The 24,240-nt window shown below is 47.3% G+C and overlaps 1 protein-coding gene across 1 annotated transcript; it reads right to left on the minus strand.

The window, feature by feature from the left end:
• Positions 1-1,581: 1,581 nt before the first annotated feature.
• Positions 1,582-18,119, minus strand: CCDC30 (coiled-coil domain containing 30). Its single transcript, XM_019622401.1, has 19 exons — positions 18,102-18,119; positions 15,764-15,871; positions 15,376-15,476; positions 14,641-14,833; positions 11,948-12,046; positions 11,250-11,375; positions 9,743-9,865; positions 8,934-9,091; positions 8,080-8,326; positions 6,967-7,140; positions 6,427-6,636; positions 5,637-5,785; positions 5,100-5,247; positions 4,817-4,938; positions 4,153-4,294; positions 3,680-3,816; positions 3,252-3,366; positions 2,316-2,386; positions 1,582-2,135 (listed from the first exon to the last, which is right to left on the minus strand). The coding sequence occupies exons 1-19, from the start codon at positions 18,117-18,119 to the stop codon at positions 1,922-1,924; spliced, it is 2,655 nt and encodes an 884-aa protein (XP_019477946.1). The 3' UTR covers positions 1,582-1,921.
• Positions 18,120-24,240: the final 6,121 nt, after the last annotated feature.

Consider the following 24,240-nt stretch of genomic DNA (forward strand, 5'->3'; position numbering starts at 1 on the left):
GCTACGCGCCCTGGAGCGGGCGGAAGTTGCTGTGCGTGTGACGTCATCACGTCGCGCACGTCACGCAACGGCGCTGCGTTGCTGTCGTAGCGCAGTGCGCCCTGGGAGTCGCTGCGCGGGCTGCGGGTGCAGATCGACTGGGAGGGGGAGGGGAGGCGGCGCAGCGTGCGGCTGCTGAGCCACATGACGGCAACGGGAGCGGACAGAGGGCGCGGAACCCGATAACCTGAACGGGTGTGCGGGTTTTTCGTCGCTTTTTGCCTACTTCTCTCCCCTTCAGCCACACGAGGGCAACCGCGGGGTGCTGAATTCCAGCGGGAAGGTTAGCGGGGCTCGGAGCCGTGTGTGCCGCCCTGTGCTGCTCTGTGAGCCGTGTTACTGCGCTCGGGGCAGGGATGAGATCCTCAGAGATAATGAATCCCGTCCTCTGTGTGCTTCGAGTCCCTCGGTTCCAGCAGTGACTCGCATTCATCCCTCCTGGGCTCAGCTCTCCTGCATGCTCAGATTTTCTCCATCCCCACTCACAGAATGGCCAGGGTTGGAAGGACCTCAAGGATCACGAATCTCCAACCCGCTGCCACATGCAGGGCCACCAGCCTCCACATTTAACACCAGCCCAGGCTGCCCAGGGCCCCATCCAACCTGGCCTTGAACACCTCAGGGATGGACGGGGATCCACAGCCTCTCTGGGCAGCTGTTCCAGCACCTCACCACTCTCACAGCAAACAACTTCCCCTGACATCCAACCTAAACCTTTCAAAGAGCTGACTCCCCTCCTGTCTGTAGGCTCCCTTTAGGTACTGAAGGCTGCAATGAGGTCACCCCGCAGCCTTCTTTTCTCCAGGCTGAACAAGCCCAGCTCCCTCAGTCTGTCTTCGTAGCCTGATCATCTTTGTGGCTCCTCTGGATCCTCTCCAACAGCTCCCCATCTTTTTTGTACTCTGAGCTCCAGACCTGATACAGCACTGCAGATGGGGCCTCACAAGAGCAGAGCAGAGCAGAGCGGAACAGTGACCTCCCTGTCCCTGCTGGCCTCCTCTCTTCTGATGAGCCCAGGATACCATTTGCTCTTCCTCACAGCACCTGCCCCAAACTTTTCTGCTTCCTTCTTTGCACACACGGATCCCCTCCCTGCTCCCTGTACACGAGCTGCTCCTTCCACTCCCACCCATCTGTGGGTGCATCCTTGCAGACCGTCCATTGTTGCTTGTAAGCATTCAGATCTATTCTATTTCCCTCTCTGCAGATTCAGATCCTCTCCTTTCACCACCCGTGTTCCAAATTCCATTTCTTCAGCCATCTCCCTTCTTGCTCCTTCTGGTTCCTTTTCCCCTCCTCCTTGCACTCAGAGCTCCCCCCCACTCCCATCTGCAGCCAAATTCCTTCCTATTCCCTCAGTGGCCCTTCTCACTCCCCATACTGTGCTCAGATGCCCTCCATTCCTCCCCCTGTAAAACAGTTTTCTCCCTTCAAATCTCAGACCCCTCCTGTCCCCCTCCCTATGCTTGCACACAGCTGAAATGAGAGGTCAGAGCATGCCAAAGCAGCACCTGAGCACAGAGGGGAACGGAGAAACCCGGATGCACATCCAAGCACAGGAAAAATCTCTCCAAGTTTTATTTACAAAGTTTGCAGGGAATTTGGATTCAGGGAAACACGTGTCTCACCCCACCCCCCTTCTTCTATTGTACTGAGTTTGTCTGCAAATTCCAGCCTCTGGCTAGGTCTGAGATGACACGCACATTTATTGTTGGCTAAGTTAATTTAAAAAAGAAAAAAAGCTGTTGAATAATTTAGTTACCACACAAATCATCAAGTTATTTGGCAACACTCCCTCTTGCAATCCTTAACACTGCATGGCATCTGGAGTCCAAATCCTGGCAGCCCTACCAGTCTGTACTTTACAAATGTCTTTCCCAGGTTAGAAGTTCTCAGAGCTGATGCTCTGACTCTCCTCCTGCAGCTGGGAGGCTGTGGTGTCTCCAGGTGAGGCTACATTCAGGTACCCAATCTCTGAAGGCTGAGAGGGGGACAAGCAAAAGGACGAATCCTGGCTCTCAGCTCCTCCTTCAGGCTTGGAGTCGTGCACGGGCTTCAGGCTGCTGAGGGACTCTGGTGGTTCTCGTGGTGGGAAACTGAAAACACATTTCCGCCTTTAAGTCATTCTTAAAGCATTATCTGATTTCCTGCCACCTGCACAACCACAGTGTACCTCTGTGAGGCAGCACAGCGCTACGGCTGAGCCCAAATGCTCAATTCCTGCCTTGTCACATGCAGGGAGAAATCCCCTTCCTTCTCATTTTACCCCACAATACCTGGCACGGGGAGACGACGCCGGCACCTTACTCTGTAGCTGCCGTTCAGAGAAGTTGGCACTCTTCAAGTCCTGGAACGACAAACAGAGACTTTCAAAGGGGGAGGTGGGTGTCAGACCCTGAATTTCAATGTACAGCCTTGGACCTGAACGTGTCCCCCCTCCAGTGCAGGTTCCCCAGCTCTACAGTGCTACTAAACATAAATCTGTCCTTTGAGTCTGAATCTTAACTTAAAAGCAAACCAACCCCAAAGCCCAGGTCAAACAACCAGGAAGAAAGAAAACACAACAGACTGCACAAACAGGTCCTGAAAGTGCCCTTTTTCATTTGTAACCACTTGTTTCCAATTGGTTTCAGTTCTAGCAGCAAATCCCATACAAGTTCAAAGTCAACTTGGGGTTCGTCATTCATTCCCCCTGGTTGCAGTCCTTCAGCTCAGGGCTCTGGAGATCCCAGGGCCCATCACTGGTGTTAAATTCAGAGGTGAAGAAGGCATTAAATGTCTCTGCTTCATCTCCATTTGTGAGGTGACCAACCTCACCGAACATCAGACCACTGTTTTCTTTAGTCCTCCTTTGCTGGTAACATGCTTGGGAAAGCTTTTTTGTTAGAGAATGCTACCTGTGCTCCTGATCTCTTTACCAGTACCTCAAAGGGATATTTTGATCACCCTTGGACTTCTCATCCTAAGCTCATTGCTTAACAAGCAAGACCAGATAATAATCTGAGCACCATACCAGTTACCCCAGAAGTTCCTCCTCACCAACAAGCCACTGCAGTTTGCTGCATGCTTGGCATCTCCTTTCCACCCAAAGGACAGGACTGGTTCAGCCCTTCTCTGGCACTTCAACTGCAGCTACAGACACTGATTCTCCCAGCAGGACATCAGCTCCCACCACCTGTCTGCTGGGATCAGGACAGCCCAGAAGGTCTCACCTCTGTGCTGGGAGTGTGGATGCTCCTCAGCGCGCGCTGCGAGGGCTGCATGTGGCCAGAGAGATGGAGTTTGCTCTCATGCAGCCGCATGTTCTCCTCATCCAGGATCTTCATTCTGGGTGTGTTGCACAAACAAGGCACAGGTTATTTCCTTTCCAGCCTCATTATGCTTCCTAAAGGACCTTTCCTTTTTCAACTTCAGATCCTTTTGCCTCCATGGACTTCAGCTGTATGCCAAGAGTTTTGCTGGGCAGAGGGCCTAATCATATCCCACAGCAATCAACAGTCCCAGCACTAACGAGCGAGGCACAATTCGGGCTTTCCTCCAGGCAAAATTAAGGATTTCTTCATAGAAAGCATAGTTGCAGACATGCAAGGATGAGGCAGGCTCCCAGGGGCATCCCACTAAGACATCGTTAGGTGCCTACCTGCTCTGCAGGGCAGCAACCATAGACCTGTTGCTCCAAGGGGTCTCCTCTTGGTCAATTATCCTCTGGAGGAGCCGTCTTCTTTCCTGGAGTAACTTCTCATTCTCAGTAGTGATCTGTGCAATCAGTGCCTTCCCCTGAGCAGCGTTGCAGAAGGAAATAACCAGAAGTTACGCTTTGCTCTTCTCTATCTTCTGTAAACCTCACAGTCTCTCCCAATACACCACAGGCTCCAAAGTGCCTTTCTCAGGGCTGCTTTGTCCCTTTCAAGGAGGTCTGCTAGAAGAAGTGGCTCTCACACCATCAGCTCTAATTATTCAAGACCCGTCTACCATTGCAAGGCAAGTCCACCTCTGCTGGAGGTGCTCTGCAAAGCTTATTGTGGCAATCTCCTCCTTGTAAGGAGAAGAGCTACTCTGCATTCAGCTTTCCCTGCCTTCCCTGTGGGGAAAGCCCCCGATGAGTTCTTTTACCTTTTCCACTTGGAGTTTTGATTCACTGAGCTCATTTTCAAGCTGCTTAATTCTGCTGTCCCTTTGTTTCACCTCTTGGATAAACGTTGCTTTGGCTCTGCGGATCTTGTCTTTGTGGCGGAGGTGCATTTCATTATATTTCCTGAGATGGCACAAACACAAAGATGTGAAACACTCTTGTGTTTTAAGCCAAAAATGAGGCAGAAGATGTTCTGCATTTACCAAAGTATCTCAAAGCCTGAACCAGGAGCTGCAGCCATCTACCAAGCTCTGTTTGTCCAAACAGCTGAAGGCAGAATGAGCGCACTGATTTTCTAGACTGCATCTTTCACTGTCATGTCTGATCATTTGGTTGTTCATTTTTTCTTGCAAGACTGCATTAAGCATCAACCAAGTGGAAACTGATTGGGGAAAGGACCCAAAGTATCCCCCAAACTGACTCCCAGCTTCACAAATCCCAGCCCCAGCTCTTCTGGGTTAGCCCTCCCTGGGTTAAGACAGATCTCTCAGTGCTAATGTGTCCTAAACAGGGGAGACATGAAAGGCTGCAGAACAGTCAAATCCGGTGTCACTATCAGGCAAATAAAGAGCAGCTCCTGGGTGGTTTTGTGGGTTTTTGTTTTTTTTTTTTTGACTTCACATCCCTTCCCACTTAAGTCTCTACCTGACATACAGATCCTTCTGGTTGAGGAGACGGACTCCTTCCTCATAAAGAGCCTTGTTTTCCTCCTTCAGCAGTGAGAGTTGCTCTGAAAGCTTCTGGCTCTCCTTTTGACACTGGAGGTGCTGCAAAACAAATATTTTCTCTATTTTTGCGCATCCTTCAGCCACAGAGGCTCTCCGCCTCCTTTCAGTCCGATCTCCACAGCTTCTCCATCACCACTCCCATCCACTCTGCTCCTCAGCCTCACCATGGGTGATGAGGACATGCGTGTGCTGCAGCTCACCTCGCCTGAGTCAGCTTTCTTGTCATCTTCCAAGGCATGCAGAGTCTTGGCCTGCAGCTCCACGTGCATCTTGGCCAGCGATGCCTCTGTCTCGTGGGAATGCCGCAGCTGCTGCCGCAGTTCCTCCACCTGCTGCTCCAGGAGCTTCCTAAAAGCACATTGGCGTGACAGTGAGACGCTGACACCGAGGTCACCTCACCATGTGCCACCATGAGGTCCAGAAACAACGCAGTGTGCTGCATCTAGCCCGGACAACTCGGGGGGTAGAAAGAAATCAGAGTGCTCTGGATGTCCCCGTGTTCCAGCGCCACGCCAAAAGGTGAGTGCTGTGACTGGGAACATCAAACCCTGCGTGAACAGAGCTGTGCTGCGACGCAGCTGGACCAACAATGCTGGCACCTAGAGGTAAATTAGCACTGCATCAAATCACTGGGCTGGCAGGAAGGCTGGTGCTCCTTCTGAGTCAGCCGAAACCTCCGCCAATCTTTTACGCTTCATAAAGAGGAAATGCTGTGGGTCTCCCCCAGCTCTGTGTACCTTTTCAGCAGCTCCTCACGGAGCTCTTGCTGCACTCGAGCCTCATTTTCTCGAGCTTCCTTCAGCTCCTCCTCCAGGAGTTTCTTGTCAGAAACACGGGCTTCTGCCAGCAGGAGTTGGTGCTGTGAATCTTTCAGCTTTTGCTGGATCTTTGAGAGCTCAGATTAAAATTGGATATAGATTAAAGTTTTCAAATTTAACAAGCTGGTATTGGAATCAAAGGAGTCAAGGGAAAGGAAGATTTGCTTACTTCTATGCAAAGTACTCATTTCTGCAGGTCTTTGTGTCAAAGGGCACTCACTAAAAGCAAATTCTTTCCAATGACTCAGATTTTGAATCAGATATCATGGCATGAATTAGCAACAATCTTTTTTACACTTAATGTGATCCTGCACACTTCAAAACCAAATCTAGCAATCAATGCAGGGATCAATGCCATAAAGAAATCAAAGTTTTTGCAACTCACCAGGCTGCAAACAGCAGCAAGAGTTGAGTGCACAATCCAAGCTCCCTACACCTGCCAGCATCCCAGCAGTATGCTCTGAAATACTGAGCTTTAGAGACAGGAGTTAAGGTAACCAATTTGCCTTCTATTGCCTTAATTATACTCCCATTAATGACCGACCTGTCTTCTAAAATACAGAGTCAGCCTCTCATGCAATCTCACCCTAGTGAAATGCACTTCAGGAAGTTGATTCATGAGCTGCTAATGCATCTTCTTCTGAACTACGGCCACATGTAACTGCTAAAATCATCGCTGATGTTAAATTAGTCCACCTTGATGAGTTACCTGTTTTTGTGCTTCGTACACTTTGGATTTCTCCTGCACAAGTTTCTCTTGCAGACTGCTCTGCAATTTCTCAGCCTGTGAGCACTTCAAGAGCTCTTGTTCAAGTTCTTTGACCTTCTGCTGGCTCTTCTCCCACTCTGCTGACAGAGAGGAGCACGTTTCAGTCGTGTCCAAGAGTTTTGTCCGGGCTTGCTTCAGTTCAGCTTTGACCTGAGTTTCAAAAGAAAAAGAAATCAAGTTTGCACTTCAGTATATAGAATCTGGGCAACAGGATTACCAGCTACTGAACAAGAACAAAAGCTAAATACAGCAAGCAAGTACACCATGCTTTGTTTGGAGGCAGTGCATGCATGAGAGAAACACTGTTTGGCCAAATCATGTCCTGGGGAAAACTGGGGTGAGAGCAAGACATTAACAGACCCCAACATTCAGCAGCCCAGACAAGAACGTAAACCAGATCCAGTGTGTTGAAATCAGCACTTCAGACCTCCCAGAGCTTGTGAAATAACACAACGCTTTCCTCTCCCCGCTTCTTCCTACCTTGGTGCATTCCTGCTGAAGCAAGAGATTTTGTTTTTGTAAGTCAATGTTTTTCTCCCTTTCGTATCTCAGCTCCCTCTCAGCTGAGCTGCACAGGTTCTGCACCCGACGCAGGTCGTGCCGCAGCTGCTGCAGCCTTTCCTCCTGCTGTTGGAATCTCTCTTCAGACAGGCTCTGCAGGAACAAGGATCAGGAAACAAATCCCTGTTAAAACTAACCTGGCAAACAAAAGCAAAACAACTCAGACCCCGAGTGATTTTTGACAGCATCCACAGTTCTGTGACGGTCTCTAAGTGCAGGTGACACCCAGATCCATAAAGTGAGTGCTGGCAGCAGTACAGGGACAGACACACTGCCACAGCAGCCTGCACTCCACGGGGTGGTCCCCCACTTCTGTTACAGGCAAACAGATTTACAGGAGCTTTCAGAAATTAAGCAAGCTCTTCAGCCTTGCAAGAGCACTGTACACAAACTAAAAGCTCTTCCCACATCTGCTTTATCAAAATCCTTCTTCCCAGCATCAATTTCAGCCACCTGTTGATCTGCATTCTCTCTCTTCACCCTCTGCTCTCGGGAACAAATGAAATCTACTGAAGATCAAAGGTACCTCCCCATGTTGATGCCCAGCTGGCTGGGAACCCCTTTTCAGGGCTCTCATCACTTATGGATTTGTTTCCCCATCTGCTCCTATGAGGATTTCTTTCAGCACCCTCCCTACATCTTCTAACCTGCTTTGGCAAACCACATGCTTTTCTCTGCTGTCACAACCTCTCTGACTGTACAGATGGGACGTGTCTTGGTATCACTGCAGCTCTGATTCTCTTTTCTGCTTTCACTCCTGCCTGCAGGCCCTCTTGTCCTCAAATCTCTTCCAAACCCCTGCATGTAATCCTCGCTTATCTTATCTTCAAAATCTCTTCTTCCCCTTATGTCTGAAAACATGACAGAGGGACATGATGACACTGCACATTCCCAAGCTGCATACCCAAGGAAATCGGTCTCTCAGACTCACTGTCTGTCAGTCCTGCAGCCCTTCAGGCACTGGCTTCCACTCCAATTTTGCCACTAAATTAGCAAAAAAAAGTCAAGTGCAGATGGCAAAGCTGCCCATACCTGTTTGATGCTCCCATCTAAACTGCCTGCAGAGCTCTGTGACGTAAGAAACCTGTTGTCTCTATGGACTGTGCTTTGATTCATCCTCAAAGCCTCCTCAAATGTGTTGTCACGCTGCTCCCTGGTAGTCACGATATCTTGCTTTAGCTGGGCAATTTCTTCCAGCAGCAACTGTTTTTCTTCATTGCTCTCCTTCAGCTGCTTTTCTAGCTCCTCCCTCTTCTTGTTGCTTTCAAGTAATTCAGAACTCGAAAAAGAAATAGTACAGGAAAGTGGTAACTATATATATCTGAGGGAAATCAGTCTCTGAGGGCTATGAGAACCTTGTGCTGTGCTCTGGGCAATACACAAGGCCCTCTGGAGGCTTCAAAGGAGATTTAATCCTGGGTCAATCAATTCTGGATAAGGGTCAGGCTCCCACAGACACCGATCCACAAGAGGTGTGGATCCAAAGGGTGAGTTCCCAGTCATTCATTACTAGGTTAACACAACTGGGTAAAGAAGCACTTGTGTGGGTCTGTATGAGCTGGACTCACAAGCACCCCAGGAACACTTACACCATCACCTGCTGTATGGAAGTCAGGGCTCACACCCCCCCAAACCATCCGTCTGACTTATCCTGATCCAACCTGTGTCCCCATGAGCTAACTTACATCTTATCCTGAATGTGCTGAGGGAGGTGCTTATTGACCAAAACTCTCTACAGAGAGCTGATTACCCGCTATCTTAGAAAAGACACAAACAGCTGTGTCCATTCCTCCCAAAAGAAACAGGGCATGAAGTTTTCAAAAGACTGCATCATCAGCCAGCACAGGTGAGTGGCAGAAAGCACCACAGCCCTTGTGAGGGTTTACCAGAGCTGTTCTTGTTCATCTGTCAGGTTCCGGATCTGTTCTTCCAAAAACACCACTTTGGCCATCTGCTCTTCATACGCCCTTCCATCCATACTCACATCTTCCCGTTGCTGCTGAAGTTTGTTAACCTGCTCATTTTCTCGGACAAGCTCAGAGACCTGCAAGGTCAGAAAACACCACCACTCATTTTCTTTGGCCTCGCCGTTCTGCAGCTCTTCTCCCATGAAGACACACAAACAAATCTGCATGGGAGGCAGCTGTGTGTCAGCTAGCACCAAATCCCATTGCTTTATCTGATCCCACCCTCCTGCTGGCTATCTCTATTTCTCAGTGCATTACATCACGTGCCATATTTCTTTACAAAACTGTAGCTTACAAAGCAGCTTGCAGAAAAACAGCAGAAGTACAAGGCATGTATTCCTCCATCCAAATCAACTCAAACCAGCTTGCTGAGGATAGCTGCCTTCCACTTCCAATGTCACGTTTGCCTTAACACCTGGCACTGACAGACCCAAAGCCCAGGACACAGAACAACCATGCACAGGAAGCAGAAGGGGCAAGAAAAGAAGGGATAAGGAACACACAGGGACACAGAACTCTCAACTGGATTGGAACAAGCATCTGCCTAGTCTGGTGTATCTGCTAAGCACTGGTGAGACCAGATCCAAAGCAAATGCTTCCTGAGTGTATGCTAGCACCAATATTTTGATTCCACACACAGATGCATTTATTTCTATTGAGCAAGGCAAACATGGAGCTTATACCTGCATCAGACACTAGAACGATGGTGATTCCTTTACACTTCTCACCTCTGTTTCTAGTAGAGCATTATCTTTTTGTAGCCTCTCGGGGGAAGCATTAATGAAATCTCCGCTTGCTGAAGTTCTTTGGACACTCTGGCTTTTAAGCTCTGGTTTTGTGTTAGGCAAGCCCTGTTGAAGAAAGGAGTTAGTAATATAATATATCCCTAATTATAAGCTCAGAGAAAGTGCTTTCTCCTCTGCAACATCCAGAAATACCTTAAAACCAAGGGAAAAAAAGAAGTTCTAATAAATGAAAGTGCTCTTTGTAGAGCATCAGTTCTTGGAACATTTCTTACACGGTCATTATTAAAACCCATAAGAACAAGAGTGCTGCCCAATTTGCTGTGTTTTGGGCATCTGGCAAAACACTGAACAACTTCAAGTCTTGACATCCAGACGTGTATTAATCAGGACAGCCCAGGAATTCATGCAGAGCTCACTCCCCAGCACCCTGCTGGAAAGTGATTTCTCCCACTATAGCTGCTCTAAAAAGAGAGAATTTAATGCATTTGTGAAGTTCAAGGGTCCTACCAAATACATGAGAAACACTTACTACCTGCCAGCCTAACACAGGCCATTGGATTTCACTTCATCATCCCTTCGACAGAGAAATAGTTTCCTCTGCAGCTTAAGCAGAACCACAAACAAACTTTCAAGGACAAATGACTTTCATCACGAGGTCCCCAGATGATGAGTGGATGGAACTATTGGGATGCAGAGGTTAGAGTGGCTCCTCCTGCTCTTCCCATCATGTCCAAACCCGACAACTCCTTTCATACGTTGGCATACAGAGTGACCACTTTCTAACCTACTTCTCAGCAAGGCCTGGTCAGTAAGGTGAGCTTCTAACAGCACTAGGAAAGAGCTGCCCTCTAGGTGACACCATTCCTCCAGCAAGGCTGCGGTTATGTGCAGTTCCACCAACAGTTCAAACCTCCACTGGTTTCTATTTATGTTTAACAAAGTGATTATGACTCACAGCTGGTTTAAGGTCACCCAGGGAGGCAAGAATATCTTTGTAATAGATGCAACCACCGCTACTCCTCGCCAGCTTCCCTGAGGTCCTATCTTCTGTCTGACCCAGGCTGCAGATCTGCAGCTCTTAGTTTTCAACCTGGTTTTCAGCACCTAACCTGCTGAGCTCCCCAGTCAGCCTCCAGTGAAATGTACCCTGAAGCACTCAGCAATAGGAGCAGCACTTTGGAGTTAGAGACAGTCCCCTTAAAGTAGCTGGATTTAAAACTAGCTGCCAAAAAAAGCTTTGAAACCCACTGGACTGGAGCAAAGGGTCAGGAGAATTCAAGCAACACCACTGAAGGGCAACCATGGATGTTTTACGGAGTCAGAAAGGCATCCCTCCCCTGCAGGGAGTCCCACTTCAGGAACTACATGCAGATCCTTCTGGAAGAGCTTCCAGCTCTTCCCACCCACTTCCCAAACTGGAATGTTCACAGCATTCTTCCTGGGAGTGCAGTGCAAACCTGTAGCTGGTACACATCTGGCTGCTCAGTACCTTCTTCTCAGCCTTCAGATCTTCTCTTAACAGCTCAAGTTCAGATGCAAGTTGTTTTCTCCATTCCCTACGCTCTCCCAGCTGACTTCCCAACTTTTCTATCGTCTCCTGACAGCTTTGCAGCATCTGGAACAAATGAGATCATGAGTCACTTTCACAGCACCACTCATTCTAGCAAAATAGAAACAAACTGCAGAAATTCCACTTTCTAGAAAGATGAGGCTGAAAAGAATGTTTCCTAAAAGCTGCCAGCAGGATTATGCCTCGAGTTGGCTGAATATTTCTGGAGCATTCACCTGATGCAGGATACCTAGGCAAGTTGATTTCCCATATACTACAAGCTTTGACTTCCCCACAAAAGCTGGGGGAGCTGTCTAGCTGGCAAGTTACAGAACTTCAGGTCTTGATGCTCCTCTACAGGTGTAAACCTTTCACCCCTCATAAGGAAGCCAGCATGCTCCTCAGCTTGTAGCACTGAAGGCAAGAAAATCTCCTAACAGAACACTCACAGTAACGAGCTACTGTGGATATAGTTCTGGCTGTTGCATGTCTTTGGGGGAAAGCAGCTATCTGCCTGGCATGAGCTGAGCTGACAGGGTACAAATTCTCAGAAGAAACTGATAAAGAGCATTCACATGACATGCTCATTTAATACATTTCCAAATAAAATGACACATTTCCTAAAGAAAACCCCTTACCTCTTGCATCTCCTGTGCTCCATCAGATGCCTGCTCTTCCCCACTCATCTCTGTTTTGTTCTTCTGCACTTCAAGCAATTCCGTCTCTAAACTCGTGATCTTAACGTACACAAATCACAGGTTAAAGCCAAACCAGCCCTTACAAAAGGCAGTGAACTTAGCAACTTCTGAACAAATCCCACATTTGGAAGCGAGGAGTAGGGGTGGATATGGACTGCTGCCAAGGCAGGCTGGCTTCAGCAGACCTTTCATCCTGCTGTTTCAAAGGCTGAGCAAGCCTGTTTTTTAATTTTACCAAGCCAGGAGTTAACAGCAACCCAGTGGGGTGAAACACTCATGGCTCACATAGAAACCCCTTCCATGAGCAGATGACAGCCTGCAGCTCTAACAGGATGTTGGAGCTGTGGAAGGGATCTCGGGAACAAAGCAAACCTGCTCTCCTCAGCCTCCCGCCAGCCTTTGCCCCCAAAGCTGATACACCATAAATCTCCATTATTTAGCTTACTTTTCCTCCAAGCCATTAACTTTTCAGTATTTAAGCTGGGCAGGTAAGTCCCATTCTAACGGCAGAACAATACTCACATTGTATCCCCGCGTCCCCGTTCTGTGTCAGCTACCTATACAGCCAGGACTTTGGTAGGTGTGCCAAAGCAGAAAAGATTCCCAAGTCCTTTTCACACGGTGCAGCCTGGCAAACACCCAGGGGTGCTGCTTTCTCCAGGCTCCAACGCACTCGCCTTTGTGCAGCTCTTCTCTCACTACAGCCAAGGCACCCAAAAGCCTGAGAGATGAATAACGCAGCTCTGCTGCACTCCGTTTGTACAGACAGTGGATCTAGCCAAGGCTTAGCCTTCCTCTTCATCCTGCAGACCTCTCCTCCACTGCCATTTGCAGCCTTGCATCTCCTTGGCTGCTTGGAAACTCCAGAGAACATCTCCTGGCCTCAGTCAGAGGGGATAGGGCTGCTCAGCCCAAGGGAGGAACTCTTGGCCAAGCAGCAAGGCCTTCTGCCAACCAAAGGGAATTGAAAGTCCCTGACGGCCTGTTTTGGGAGTAAAGCTTTTCTGTTCCCTACCCACCTAGAAGCAAAAACGTTTTCTGGCTTCCTCTGCTCTCTGGCTAGAGATTAGAGGAGAAGACCTGTCCTTAGAGCTTTCAGCTGCCCAGTTGAGGTGGACTGTATGCCCTGCTAAGCAGTGCTCCACAAACGCCATGGAGCAGTGCTCCTCACAAAGCCACCTCCAGAAGGATGGAGCCCTCATCACATCAGGTCTAAGGACCACTCCAACAACGGCAGCCTCAGACTGAGAAGCTTCACCCATCATTTAATCCACATTCAAGATGACAATGGAGATGACTCAGCAGGTCTTGCAAGGAAGTCTCTAACATTGCCACAGCTCTGGTAAATGACATAACCACCATGGTGCTTCAGATCAGTGGTGTCCTAAAGACTCCCAGACTTTTGTCACATGCAAATAAGTGGAAATAAAGACTTTCTTAACCTTCTCAAGTCAAAGGATCCTTTGAACAGCCTTGTCCTGCTAACAGGAAAAGACCCATATTGCCCTCATTTGAGGGTGCCCAAAAAACCAAGCAGGACACGTTAGGAAGGCACCAGTGAGATCATCTCTTGATCAAAGTGAAGCAGAGCCTCTCCAAACACATCAGCTTTACTAGAGCTTTTCAGAAAGATGTGTCCAGCCATCTCTGCTCTATTCAACAGCAGATGCTGCAGGATGAGAGAAGGGATGATGAGGAAAACCTCACTGTCCTCTCAAATCCAATAGTTTCAGAAAGGAAACTATTGTCTCCAGACAACACAGATCCTGGCCCCCATACTCCCAAGTGCTTCAGTGTTTGCAACTGGCAGGTGTCCATAATGCTGTGCTCAAGAAGTAAGTGCAACTTTTCATCACCAGCATGCTTAATTAGTGATCTTTCTTCAGACCAGGTGGCACCAGTGCCCCACAGTAACCAATTTCTTCTGCTAGGCAGGTCTGGAGAGGGAATGGGAATTGAAGCCAAAGCCAGGCCTTCCATCATGACCTTCTATCAGAAAAACCTCTTGCCTCTTCTGAGCCCCCAAAGATCTCCTGGCTGCCTCAAATTTGCTCTTCAGCAGGAACTGAGGGCAGCAGCAACTTCCACCCAAGTTGGAAACGCAGCTCCTCAAGGAGCCTGACACGGAAGTCTGGCAGGAGTACTGACACTATCTGGGACAGCCTCTCAGAGGAAATAAATGCTTCCAAGATACAAGAGGCTCAAAGGAAATACCTTCAGAGAAAACATCACACAATTCAAGTTTGAATTGTAAAGGCTTTGCTTCAGCTCAGACAAGAAACTGAAGGCTGCACAGCCCACACATACAGAAGGGCTGTTTGTGAAAGGAATGTTGCTTGATCTTGTGGGTGCAGGACAGCAAATTAGCTTGCTAACAGTGTTTGTTCAAGTGCCAAGAAGGGAGAAGTTGGAAAAGACGGTGCTGCTGTACTTCCTTAGGGGTATGCATACCTCCAAGCAAGTGTCAATATCGTATGACTGACAGACTTTGCAAGTAGTGTTTCTTGTCAAACTAAACAAAGCAGCATGCAGCTTTAGGTCCAGCAGCATTTTATTTTACCAATCCGTATGCAGAGAGACAAGCAGCTAGAATTAAACAAAACCAAACAGCATTTCTCCCATTCCTTACTTACTTTCCGGTGAAGTCCCTCCACCTCACTCTCAAACTGCTCCTTGTCCTGCTTTGTTTGGATCTGTGTCTCTCCCAGAATTGATTCCAGCTCTTCATTGCGCTCTACCAAATCCTCGTGCTCCTGCTCAAGTTTGTGCAGCTTGTGAAGGAGCTGTGAATTCCTGCCCTCGATGTTTTCAATCACCTCTCGACACCTGGACAACAACAACAAACATCACCACTGGAACTGCTATGTGGGATGGGATCAGACAATCCTTTCCTTCTTGAAGCCCTTAGAAGAGGCTTAGCAGCAGCACATCCTGAGCAGGCCACCTGAGAATGAAGCTTTGTCGTCCCTTAAAAATCCCAGTTAACGTATTTAAGTGTGAAAGCCAAGTGTCTTGGTACATCCCCTGCACAGCAATCAAAACCAGAGAAAATCCTCCCAGCAGCAAAACAATCTCAAAAACAACACTTCTGCCTGCAGGGAGCCACAAAAACCCGACATCTACTCTTTTAGGAAAGCAAAAAACAGGAGAAAGTGCCAGAAAACAGCCTGCATTCTTGATGCACATCCACTCAGGACTGCATTATCTCCAGACTTTCTAATTCAAGAGCAAAGAAACAAAGCTGGTACCAAAGGATACTCTAATGAACCCCACTCTTAAACGCACTCTGTAGGACAGAGTAGCAGCAACCAGAATGCAAAACAAGCCATACAAAAACACAACGTATTAAGGATTTCTACATCGCAAACCTTTTATGAAGAGTTTCACTACCCTGACATCTGTCTTCTTGACCTGAGCCAGCTTTGCCTGTAATACAATCCCCTTCAGCTCTCCCTTCATCCTTTGTGCCCTGTGTATCAAGAGACAATGAGAAGTTAGCATGCAATTAAGACTGAAATATCTTGGCATGATGTGATTTTAAAGCTGCCCAAGTCTCTAACAAATGAATGGGACACGAGCTACGTCTGCCTGCATTAAGATAATCCACCAGGCACAAGAGTAAAACCCCCAGACCTGAAACGATTACAAAGGCAGCAGTGGGCATTAGCTTACACCAACAGATGTGTTCTACACATCTACACACACACAGAGACAATTTGCTTCCAGTGATGGCAAACAGAAGGCACTTGAAAATACCTGCAGTGAGCAAGCTGCAGCTTCTTCAGTCTTGCCTGGTGTGGGCAGGGGGAATCCTCGTTTCTCACCCTTCTGATACTCACTGATCTCCTCTTTCAGCTGTTCAACCTTCAAAATAAAAATGCTTGTACTTTTGGTGGATGTTCATCTTTCTGTCTTATGGGATTAAGATCATCCTCAAGCTGATAAACTGAAGATTTATTAATATTAATTGCTCAGCTTGAGGGATTGGCTGAGATCACATGGCTGGTACTGCCAGGCGGCCTCAGACCAGAGAGGTGAAAGCAATAGGAGGTCAGCATGCAGCTCAGCCACTGCCCATGCTGCTCTCAGACAGAAAAATGACTTCAGGACACACAGCTCCCATGGCTCATAACAAAGTATGCTCACAGCTTTTACAGATTAGATTCTATTACATCAACAATAAACCTCATCTTCCTAAGAAATAAAGATTCTTAAATGTTAGCTTGACAACATGTTTGGCTGGAAGTGATCTGTCTGGCTATGTTTCTTTTTTGCGTTGAGAAGTCAATCTCAAATCTTAGATGCATCTCTAGTATCTATATACTTATGTGTATATAATCCAATCTGTAAATCCAAGTTTTAGATGGCAGCATAACACTAAGAGTCAGCATGTTTTGAATGCAAGGAGCAGAACTGCATACTAAAAGTTTGAAGTCCTCAAATGTTAATAAATCTCATTCAAGAAAGTCCTTGAGACTGGCTGAAAGAGATGGGCACAGTATTCTCAATGATACTTACATTATTTTAAACTACTAGCTTTAATCCAGGAGAACAGCAAGATGTGGGATGACATAAGTAATTAAAACTCCAGAGAACCAGCTGTAGGCTGCTGAATAACTAACAGAGAATTTGAGAGTTAAGGACAGAGGCAAAACTTGTGCCAAATTAGATGTTATATTCACTCCCCATTGGCCATCTCACTAAGGAAATATCCTGTTGAGAAAGATTGCTGCATTCAGAGAATTCTGATCTCATTACGTGAAGCATTTAGCTAAGAGCAATGACTCTGACTTAGGATGTTTATGAGCCACGTGACATCAGAACTGCAGTTCTGGAAAGACTCACGGCAAAGAGAGGGGAAACAGAGGCAGAGCAGGGAAAGGAATCCAGCTGAACATCAGCAATCAGCCCAGGAATGCCAGCTGTCAGCAACCTGCTGACCCAGAGAACAAACCAAGACAGGATGGGCACTCACCAGATCAAGGAATGTTTTCTTTCCAAGTCGAGTGTTTGGACCCGTGCACGCAGTGCCAGAATTTCCTTGTCCAGCCTGCTGTTGTGCTCCATGGCCTTCTGCAGCTCTGTCCTGTCTGGACACAGCACACGGACCGGTCACCAGCTCTAACACTGCCTCAGCCCCTCGCCCCCGCCAAGCTCAGAGCAGAGCTATCACATGAATTTCTGAAACTGCGTTGCCCTTACGCACAGTGCGTGACAGCAGAGTGCAGGCAGATGCACGTGGGAGCACAGTTCTCTCACTCAGAAAGAGGCTTATGATTCTGGAGACCCAGGTTTGACACCAGCACTACCAAGCTGTGCCATGTTTAGTGCAGGAGCACAGCGGTCTCGAGTTCAAATCCCCCAACCATCCACCACACACGAGCTATGTTCTATTTCGAGTTACAGCCAGAATCAGCAGCATGGACAGATCTGGTGTCTGTCCACAAAACGTACTTCAGAGTAAAACAGTTTGGAAGAAGCTTCCTTACGAGTGAAAACTTGCAGCATAACATTCACTATTTGCTATGAGCAGAAAGAGAACCACAGTATTCATGTATTGATATTTAGAACTGATGAGCAGAGCAAAACTTATGGCCATATAAGCCTGAATCAATAAGCACGTGTAACCATCAGATGAATTAACACAGAACAGTATTTCACCTGCAAGAAATAGGAGAATATGTCTGTATTGGGAGCACACTGATAGCAATGGGTTTACCAAGTGCATGCACACTGCTCTGCTACTTCTAAGTATAACCAGTGGTTAGCCAGTTTTCCTTAAAGGAACAAACAAAGATTTTTCCCTTTTCAACTTAATCTTGGCTTTTCCTCAGGCAAAACTAAAACTATACCCACCGTCTTTATTCCAATCCAGCAAAAAACAACAACAAAAAACTAACCATAACCTCAAATTCCACTTCCAAGCAAGGACTGTGCAATTGAATTTTCACTTTCTGTAATTTGAAATGAAAAAAAATAAAAAGAAGAAAAACCTTCTATCAAAGCCTTCATTTGGCCAAAAAGCCTGTTTTATTGCTAAGGAAAGCCTTAATATGATTCTGGATCTCCTCTGTTTGTGAATTGGGTGACTTACCACCCTGCCTCCATTCATCCATGCCTTCTCCCTGGCTCCCAGAATCTTGCAGCACTGACCACGGGGCAGCTCCTATAAGAACAGGAAAGACAGTTTTGCTCTGGTTACACGTTTCTGAACACAAAACTCAACTGCATTTTTGATGCACTTCTCTGTTAAATACAAAATTGTAAGAAAGAGTCAGCCAAGGGGTAGGCAGCTAAACTACTGCACATGACTTAAAATCTCTGATCTCCGTCACTACAGACTCAATAATGGGGCTACAAAGTGCCCAGGAGCAATCTTGTATTTTCCCATTAACACAACAGGCAGCTGCAGGTTGAACCAAAATACGCCGCTCCAGTGGAGTCTTACTGAAGATCAGAGATTTTGTTTCTATTCAAAGAATCTATTTATTCGTGGCTCTGCAGCTCTTAGGGAAGAGAAGGCATGCAGGACAGACAGCACCAGAACTCACTCATCTTGCACTCTAACGCAGCACAATAAACCACACAGACGTAGCAAACATCAAATCCTTACTCACAGTTTGGAAAGCCTTAGATTCATTTGATACTTAGGGAGATCCACTGAGAGGAGTCACGCTGCATCCTGTCCAAAATCTGGGGAAGCAGTGCCGTTTGGAGGCTGCAACACAGCACAGGCACTGTGCCCACAGATGCACGTGTATCAGTCGATACACAGAGCAGATAACTGCACAGCACTCGTTTCAGTGCCTGTGATTACAAAGCTGTAACGATGGCTTTGGAGGCTGGCTAGGAAGATTAGGGACACATCCGAACATTGTGAAAGCTGCAAGGTTAGAATCATGATCTATGATTTGCACAGCAACACTGCCCAGGTGCTAGCAGTCCCCTTGAGCAAGCTAATTGCTGCAAACGCTGCTCACCGCTGGCATTCCCTATCACAGAGCTGGGGACAACTGGAGTAGCCCAGAGAAAAGCATTTAAGGGCCGTGTTTTGCCAGGGGGGGCTCCTGCAGGATGCAGCAGTGAAGCATCTGGCTTTAGGTATTGTATCCAGAAAACAGGGTTTCATCCTGACTTCATTTACTGGACGCATTCAGATCTCCTCAGTACCAGGGCAAAAATCTGACAGATTTTTTCACATTACCAGCAGGACAGCCTTTCTCCTACTATCCTATCAAAGAAGTGCAAGACTTGCAGTAAACAGGGCTGGGCTAAATGCCAGCTAGTAACAAGGAGTGGCACGCAGCCACAATAGGAGCTCTTACCTTCTCTGCTCTGCTCCTTTCCCTGTGCAGCCAGCTCATCTGTCAGCCTCTGGATCTCTTTGTGAGCCATCAGCAGCCTCTGCGTGGCCTCATCCAGGTCTTGTTCTACTCTCACACGTGATGCCCGCTCCCTCTCCAGCTCTTCCCTGTAGGGCTGAAACACACAAGCTAGTGCTGCAATGGAAATGAGATGACTCTCAGTGACCACAGATGGCCCCTCCAGGCTCCTCCTGACCCGCTGCAACATTAGTGGCCACACAAACAGAAATCAGGTGAGCTTATAGAAGCATGCTGCAAGGGGAATATGCCAAAATGCAGACATCAAACGGTGTGCTATGGCTGTTTCCTACAGAGCTCTGCTTTTCCCCCCTTGAAACAATCCAGTTCATTAAGTAGCACCAACCTGACATGATTGCACTGGCTGTGTTTCCAAACTCACTCACACCTCACCAGCACAAATCTCTAAGTAACCTCACAGTGTGCTGAAGAGCAGACCCACTGCTTGAAATCTCACCTACGTGCCATGCCATCAAGCAATCGAATATGGCAGTGTATTACCTCATTTACTGTATCTTCAGTCTGCTGCATGGATTCACACTGTTGCTGGAGTTCATCTTCCAACTCCTGATGAATGTGAGCAAATTCATCCTTGTACAGAAAGAAATTTTTAAAAATCAGCACAAGAAAACATCTTGCCATATATCCCTGGACACCAGCACATTGCATTTTCAGTTTTAACATGCCTTGATTAGCAGGGTGCTATAATCATACCTTATAAAGAACAGGTTTCAACCAGAGATATCCCACATCCCTGTGAAAATACTTCATATGCATCAGAGGCAGCTACACGAAAATGCACATTTACACCCAGACTTTTTGGGCTTCCAGCATAAGAGTGAACAAGCATGAAGCAGCTCCTTTGAGGATTAGAAAGATTACATGTTCCAGTAAAAGGTTAATTGCTCTATTGCCTTGAAACACCATGGTGACTCATGATTGTGTAGAACAAGTGTGATGCTACCAAAAGGAGCAGAGTGCTTAATCAACAGCTTCTATCTTACAAGCATGGACATCAATGCAGAATTCCTGTTCTAGCTCTCACCCCTGCTTGCAGTCGTGCTCCTTGCCTGCTTGCTCTTTAAAGTGATGGATGGAACCTGCACTTACATCTAACAGGGGTGAGCATCAGCTGCACCTTCAGAAGCATGAGCTCCATGCAGGATGGTCTGGATTCAACATAAGACTTACAAGCATCTGCATTTTTCAGCTGACCTGGCTCTACTTCTCTTACTCAGCCATCATACTGAAGGAAGAGTGAATCTGTGTATAAATGCCCAGGGGCAGGTGTGGTTAACTGGCATTTCACTGGGAAGTTACAGCTCTGCTTCCTCCTAACCAAGTTAAGTTTTATTACAATGCTTCACTAGAAAAACAGACAATTTTCTGCAACTGTTTGTATCAAGAAAGTCACAGGCAGATCATGCAGGATTTGCAGAGAGACATTTTCTATTAGGGAGTGGGAGGCAGCACCTCAGGGAGCTCTCCTTTGCTGGTTTCTTTGCTTCTGAGGAAGATGCTTACATCTGAAGGTGCTTTTGTACCAGCAGTGACAACCAACCCCACAACAGCAAGACAGGAACTCTAACTAGAAATAAGATAGCCCTGCTTATTAACCCTGTGTAAGATGTGAGAGCAAATCAAACAGAAAAACACAAGTGTGAAAACCTACTAAAAAAAAAAAAGTCAATATGAGCACTGAGAATTTGCAGAATTTTACTTAAAAAGAAATGATCACAAAGACATCCTCTTCCCCAGCATGCTTTCCTCAGCAGCTGAAGCAGGGCTTACCTGAAGCTGTGCAGCACACAGCCTGTCTACACAGCTGTGCGAGTTCAATTTCTGATCTGCGACCTGCAGTTTCTCCAGCAGCGCCGTTCTTTCCACCAGTAAATAAGCAATCTGTTCACTGGCATTACTGTGAGCTATTTCGGACAAGCCCTCCTGTTCCAGCATCTCCCGAATCTCCTTCAGCTGGGCTTCTGCAAGGCAAGGCTTCTGTGAGCAAAGGAAGAAAGGAAGCCCGACCGATCTCTTGCAGATCTCATCCCAGCTTCACCAACTACTCCCCTTCACAACAGCCCCAGTTTCTCCCCGTACCCTTCAAAGGCTCATTGAACTTTTAGCCTCTCCACCTGCTTTCCAGATCCCTTGCTCCCGCCCGAATCCCACTGTCCTGGTGTTCCTGCTCATAGCCACCACCCTGCCTGTCAAGCAAGCAATAGGACTGTCTGCATCTGAGTTTTCTCACCTTTAAGAGGGGCGAGTTATTCAGGCCATTTCCCTCTACCCAGCAGCTCAGCTTCACCAACCTCATCATCCTTGAGCCTCTTAACTCCTAACACAGTTCAGTGGGAACTAAACAACAGATTAGAAAGGCCTCGAGATAAACAAAACAGAGGGGCAGGCGATGACAAACATTTTCTTTGAAAGAGCAGACAAAATGCCATATCGTTCAGTGTGCAGTGAGGAGGTGGATCTGAGCAGCACTTTTTCCCCCACGCACATTCATCCAAAACCAGCTGTAATCCCACAGACTTCTTCTAGTAACAGACCTCCAAGGCCTCTCCTGTAGGATTAAAGGTGTAAAAATCCCTTTTAGAATCAAACTGACAGCTCTTCACCATTTCTCCCAAAGTTCCAGCTAGGAAGACTGCACTGGGAAAGACTTCAATGGCTTTCAAAGCAAATGGAAAGTGATGGCATTCCCAAGAGAAGCTGGTGCTTGGTTATGGCTAAGTACTGTGGTGTGTAGGGCCATAGTTGACTTCACTGCTCCTTTCTCATCAGCCTCACAATCACTTTTGCTCCAGTAATGTGATGAATATGAAGAAAACAACCACCTCTCCCAATTTCTAGCCCAAACTAGACGATAAAAGTTGACACATGCCCTCGGATGGAAATCAAGGGGAGTTGTGGGTTTGTATGGAGGAAGAAGGGATCTTCACACTGTTGTGCTGCTTAAAAAACTAAGCACTGGAAGTGAAACAAGCATTTCTAGTACTCTTAGGATAGTTATACTGCTCTGGACACGTCTGCTCCACACTGCCTCTCTCTGGGTTTAACAGGGGACCCAACGCAATCGCACCCTACGGCTCAGATCAATGCCATGTTTCCACTCTGCATTTTGCAGCCAGCTCTGTTCAGTCCTATGAATGGAAAACACCCTGCGGTTTCCCCTTCGCCCTCCCTGTGGTTATGAATTACAGCTTGTTCCACAAAGAGGTCAAATACAGCTCGTTTGCTGCTTCCCACTTTGAAGCAAACCACAAAATATTGCATTTTGCAATTGAAAAACTAACTCCCCCTTTGCTCCATATGCATTAGGAAGAGCCCACAGTTCGTACTGAATCAAAAAGCCCACCTAACACCAACCTGCCTTACAGATTCCTGCCTTGGCTTTGCCAAATCCCACCTGTGCTCCCAGCCAGGGTTACAGCTCCTCTGAAAGCTGCTCTGAGTACAGCCCGCAATAGGACAGCAGGTCAAAGGGACTGACAGCTCTGACCTCCCACAGCTGCTTCTTGGCTGGTAGTCTTGCTTGAAGGTATCTGAATCATAGATGGCCTGGGTTGAAAAGGACCACAGTGACCATCTGGTTTCAACCCCCCTGCCACAGGCAGGGTCACCAACCACCAGACCAGGCTGCCCAGAGCCACATCCAGCCTGGCCTTGAATGCCTCCAGGGATGGGGCACCAATTTGCCTTCCACCCAATCTGCAAAAACGACACCACATGACTTAGCCTGTGGCAAGAAGATCTAGACATTTTGCATAGGCTGAAGAAAGATTTGAGAAGATGAGGGCAGCCTGCTGTATACAGCACAGACTGCTGCTTGTAAATCCTCCTGATTTCTCACAGCATCTCACAAACCCTTCTCCAACATACCCACGCTCGAGGACAGCAAACATCCTCTATGATCAATGTCACAGCAGCGCACTGATGAGTTCCCACAAGCAAGTACCCACTGCACAACCACTTCTTTGGAAACAAGCTTTGTATATGCTTTCACAAGGTTTCCCTCCCTGTCACACAGGACAAGCAATTCACAGCTATCACACCCACAACAGGAACTCATCCATGCTGCCTACATGTGAGCAGTACAGCTATTACAACAAACAGGCTACAACTATTCTTTTTTGTTTCGTTCTTAAATCACTGTAGGCTCCAACTGCATTGCGTTTTACTGCTGGTACATTTGTTTTTCATAAAAGCTTTGGTAATTCAGTGCATGAGTTATCGATCTGCCCTCCAAAAACACGGAGGCACACGAGATGAGAACCATCAGAAATGGATTATGAGCTGCCTCGAGGACAGGAAAAATTTCAATCTGGGCAGAGGTACCAAATGAGGTAAAGCTGCATCAATAGCTCAACATAAAACCAGGCATGGCTACAGTGATCCTCCAGGCCCAGCCCTTTGGACTCGCCTTACTCACATTTCTGCTTAACAATCCCAGTGGGCTGGGGGTCTTCCTTTTCACAAGACCCCTTCTCCAGCCCTGTTTTGATAAAGCCTGATCTGCAGTATCATCTTGTGCCTTCTAAAGAAAAACAAAACAAAACAAGAGGCACAGTGAGACCTGGAGGACAGCCAGCCTCTAGGTCCAGACCCTCTGCCTGCCCACAGGACTTGGGAGGAATCATCTGGGCTGGTTTGCACACACTCCAGCAAGAAGCAGAGGCCCAGGGAACAGAGCCAGCAGTGATGCAGCACCAAATCCTGCAGCCACACAATGGGCAGCAGAGGCACAGAGATGGGCAGTGTTCTTTGTAAAGGAGGAAGAATAATTGGGGAGGGACCAGGAGGGAAAAATAAAAGTGGTAGAAAAAAAAATACAGCCCAAGAAAT

This window comes from Meleagris gallopavo, chromosome 23 (genome assembly GCF_000146605.3).
Source record: "Meleagris gallopavo isolate NT-WF06-2002-E0010 breed Aviagen turkey brand Nicholas breeding stock chromosome 23, Turkey_5.1, whole genome shotgun sequence".
Classification (NCBI taxonomy): domain Eukaryota; kingdom Metazoa; phylum Chordata; class Aves; order Galliformes; family Phasianidae; genus Meleagris; species Meleagris gallopavo.

Bases quoted from the DNA above. Each gene is read 5' to 3' on its own strand.
- CCDC30 (XM_019622401.1), bottom strand. The intron at 11,376-11,947 runs GTAAGGGGTTTT...CATTTGTTCCAG, and splicing joins GAGCACAGGAGATGCAAGAG to ATGCTGCAAAGCTGTCAGGA. The intron at 4,295-4,816 runs GTAGAGACTTAA...GTGCCATCTCAG, and splicing joins CAGAAGGATCTGTATGTCAG to GAAATATAATGAAATGCACC.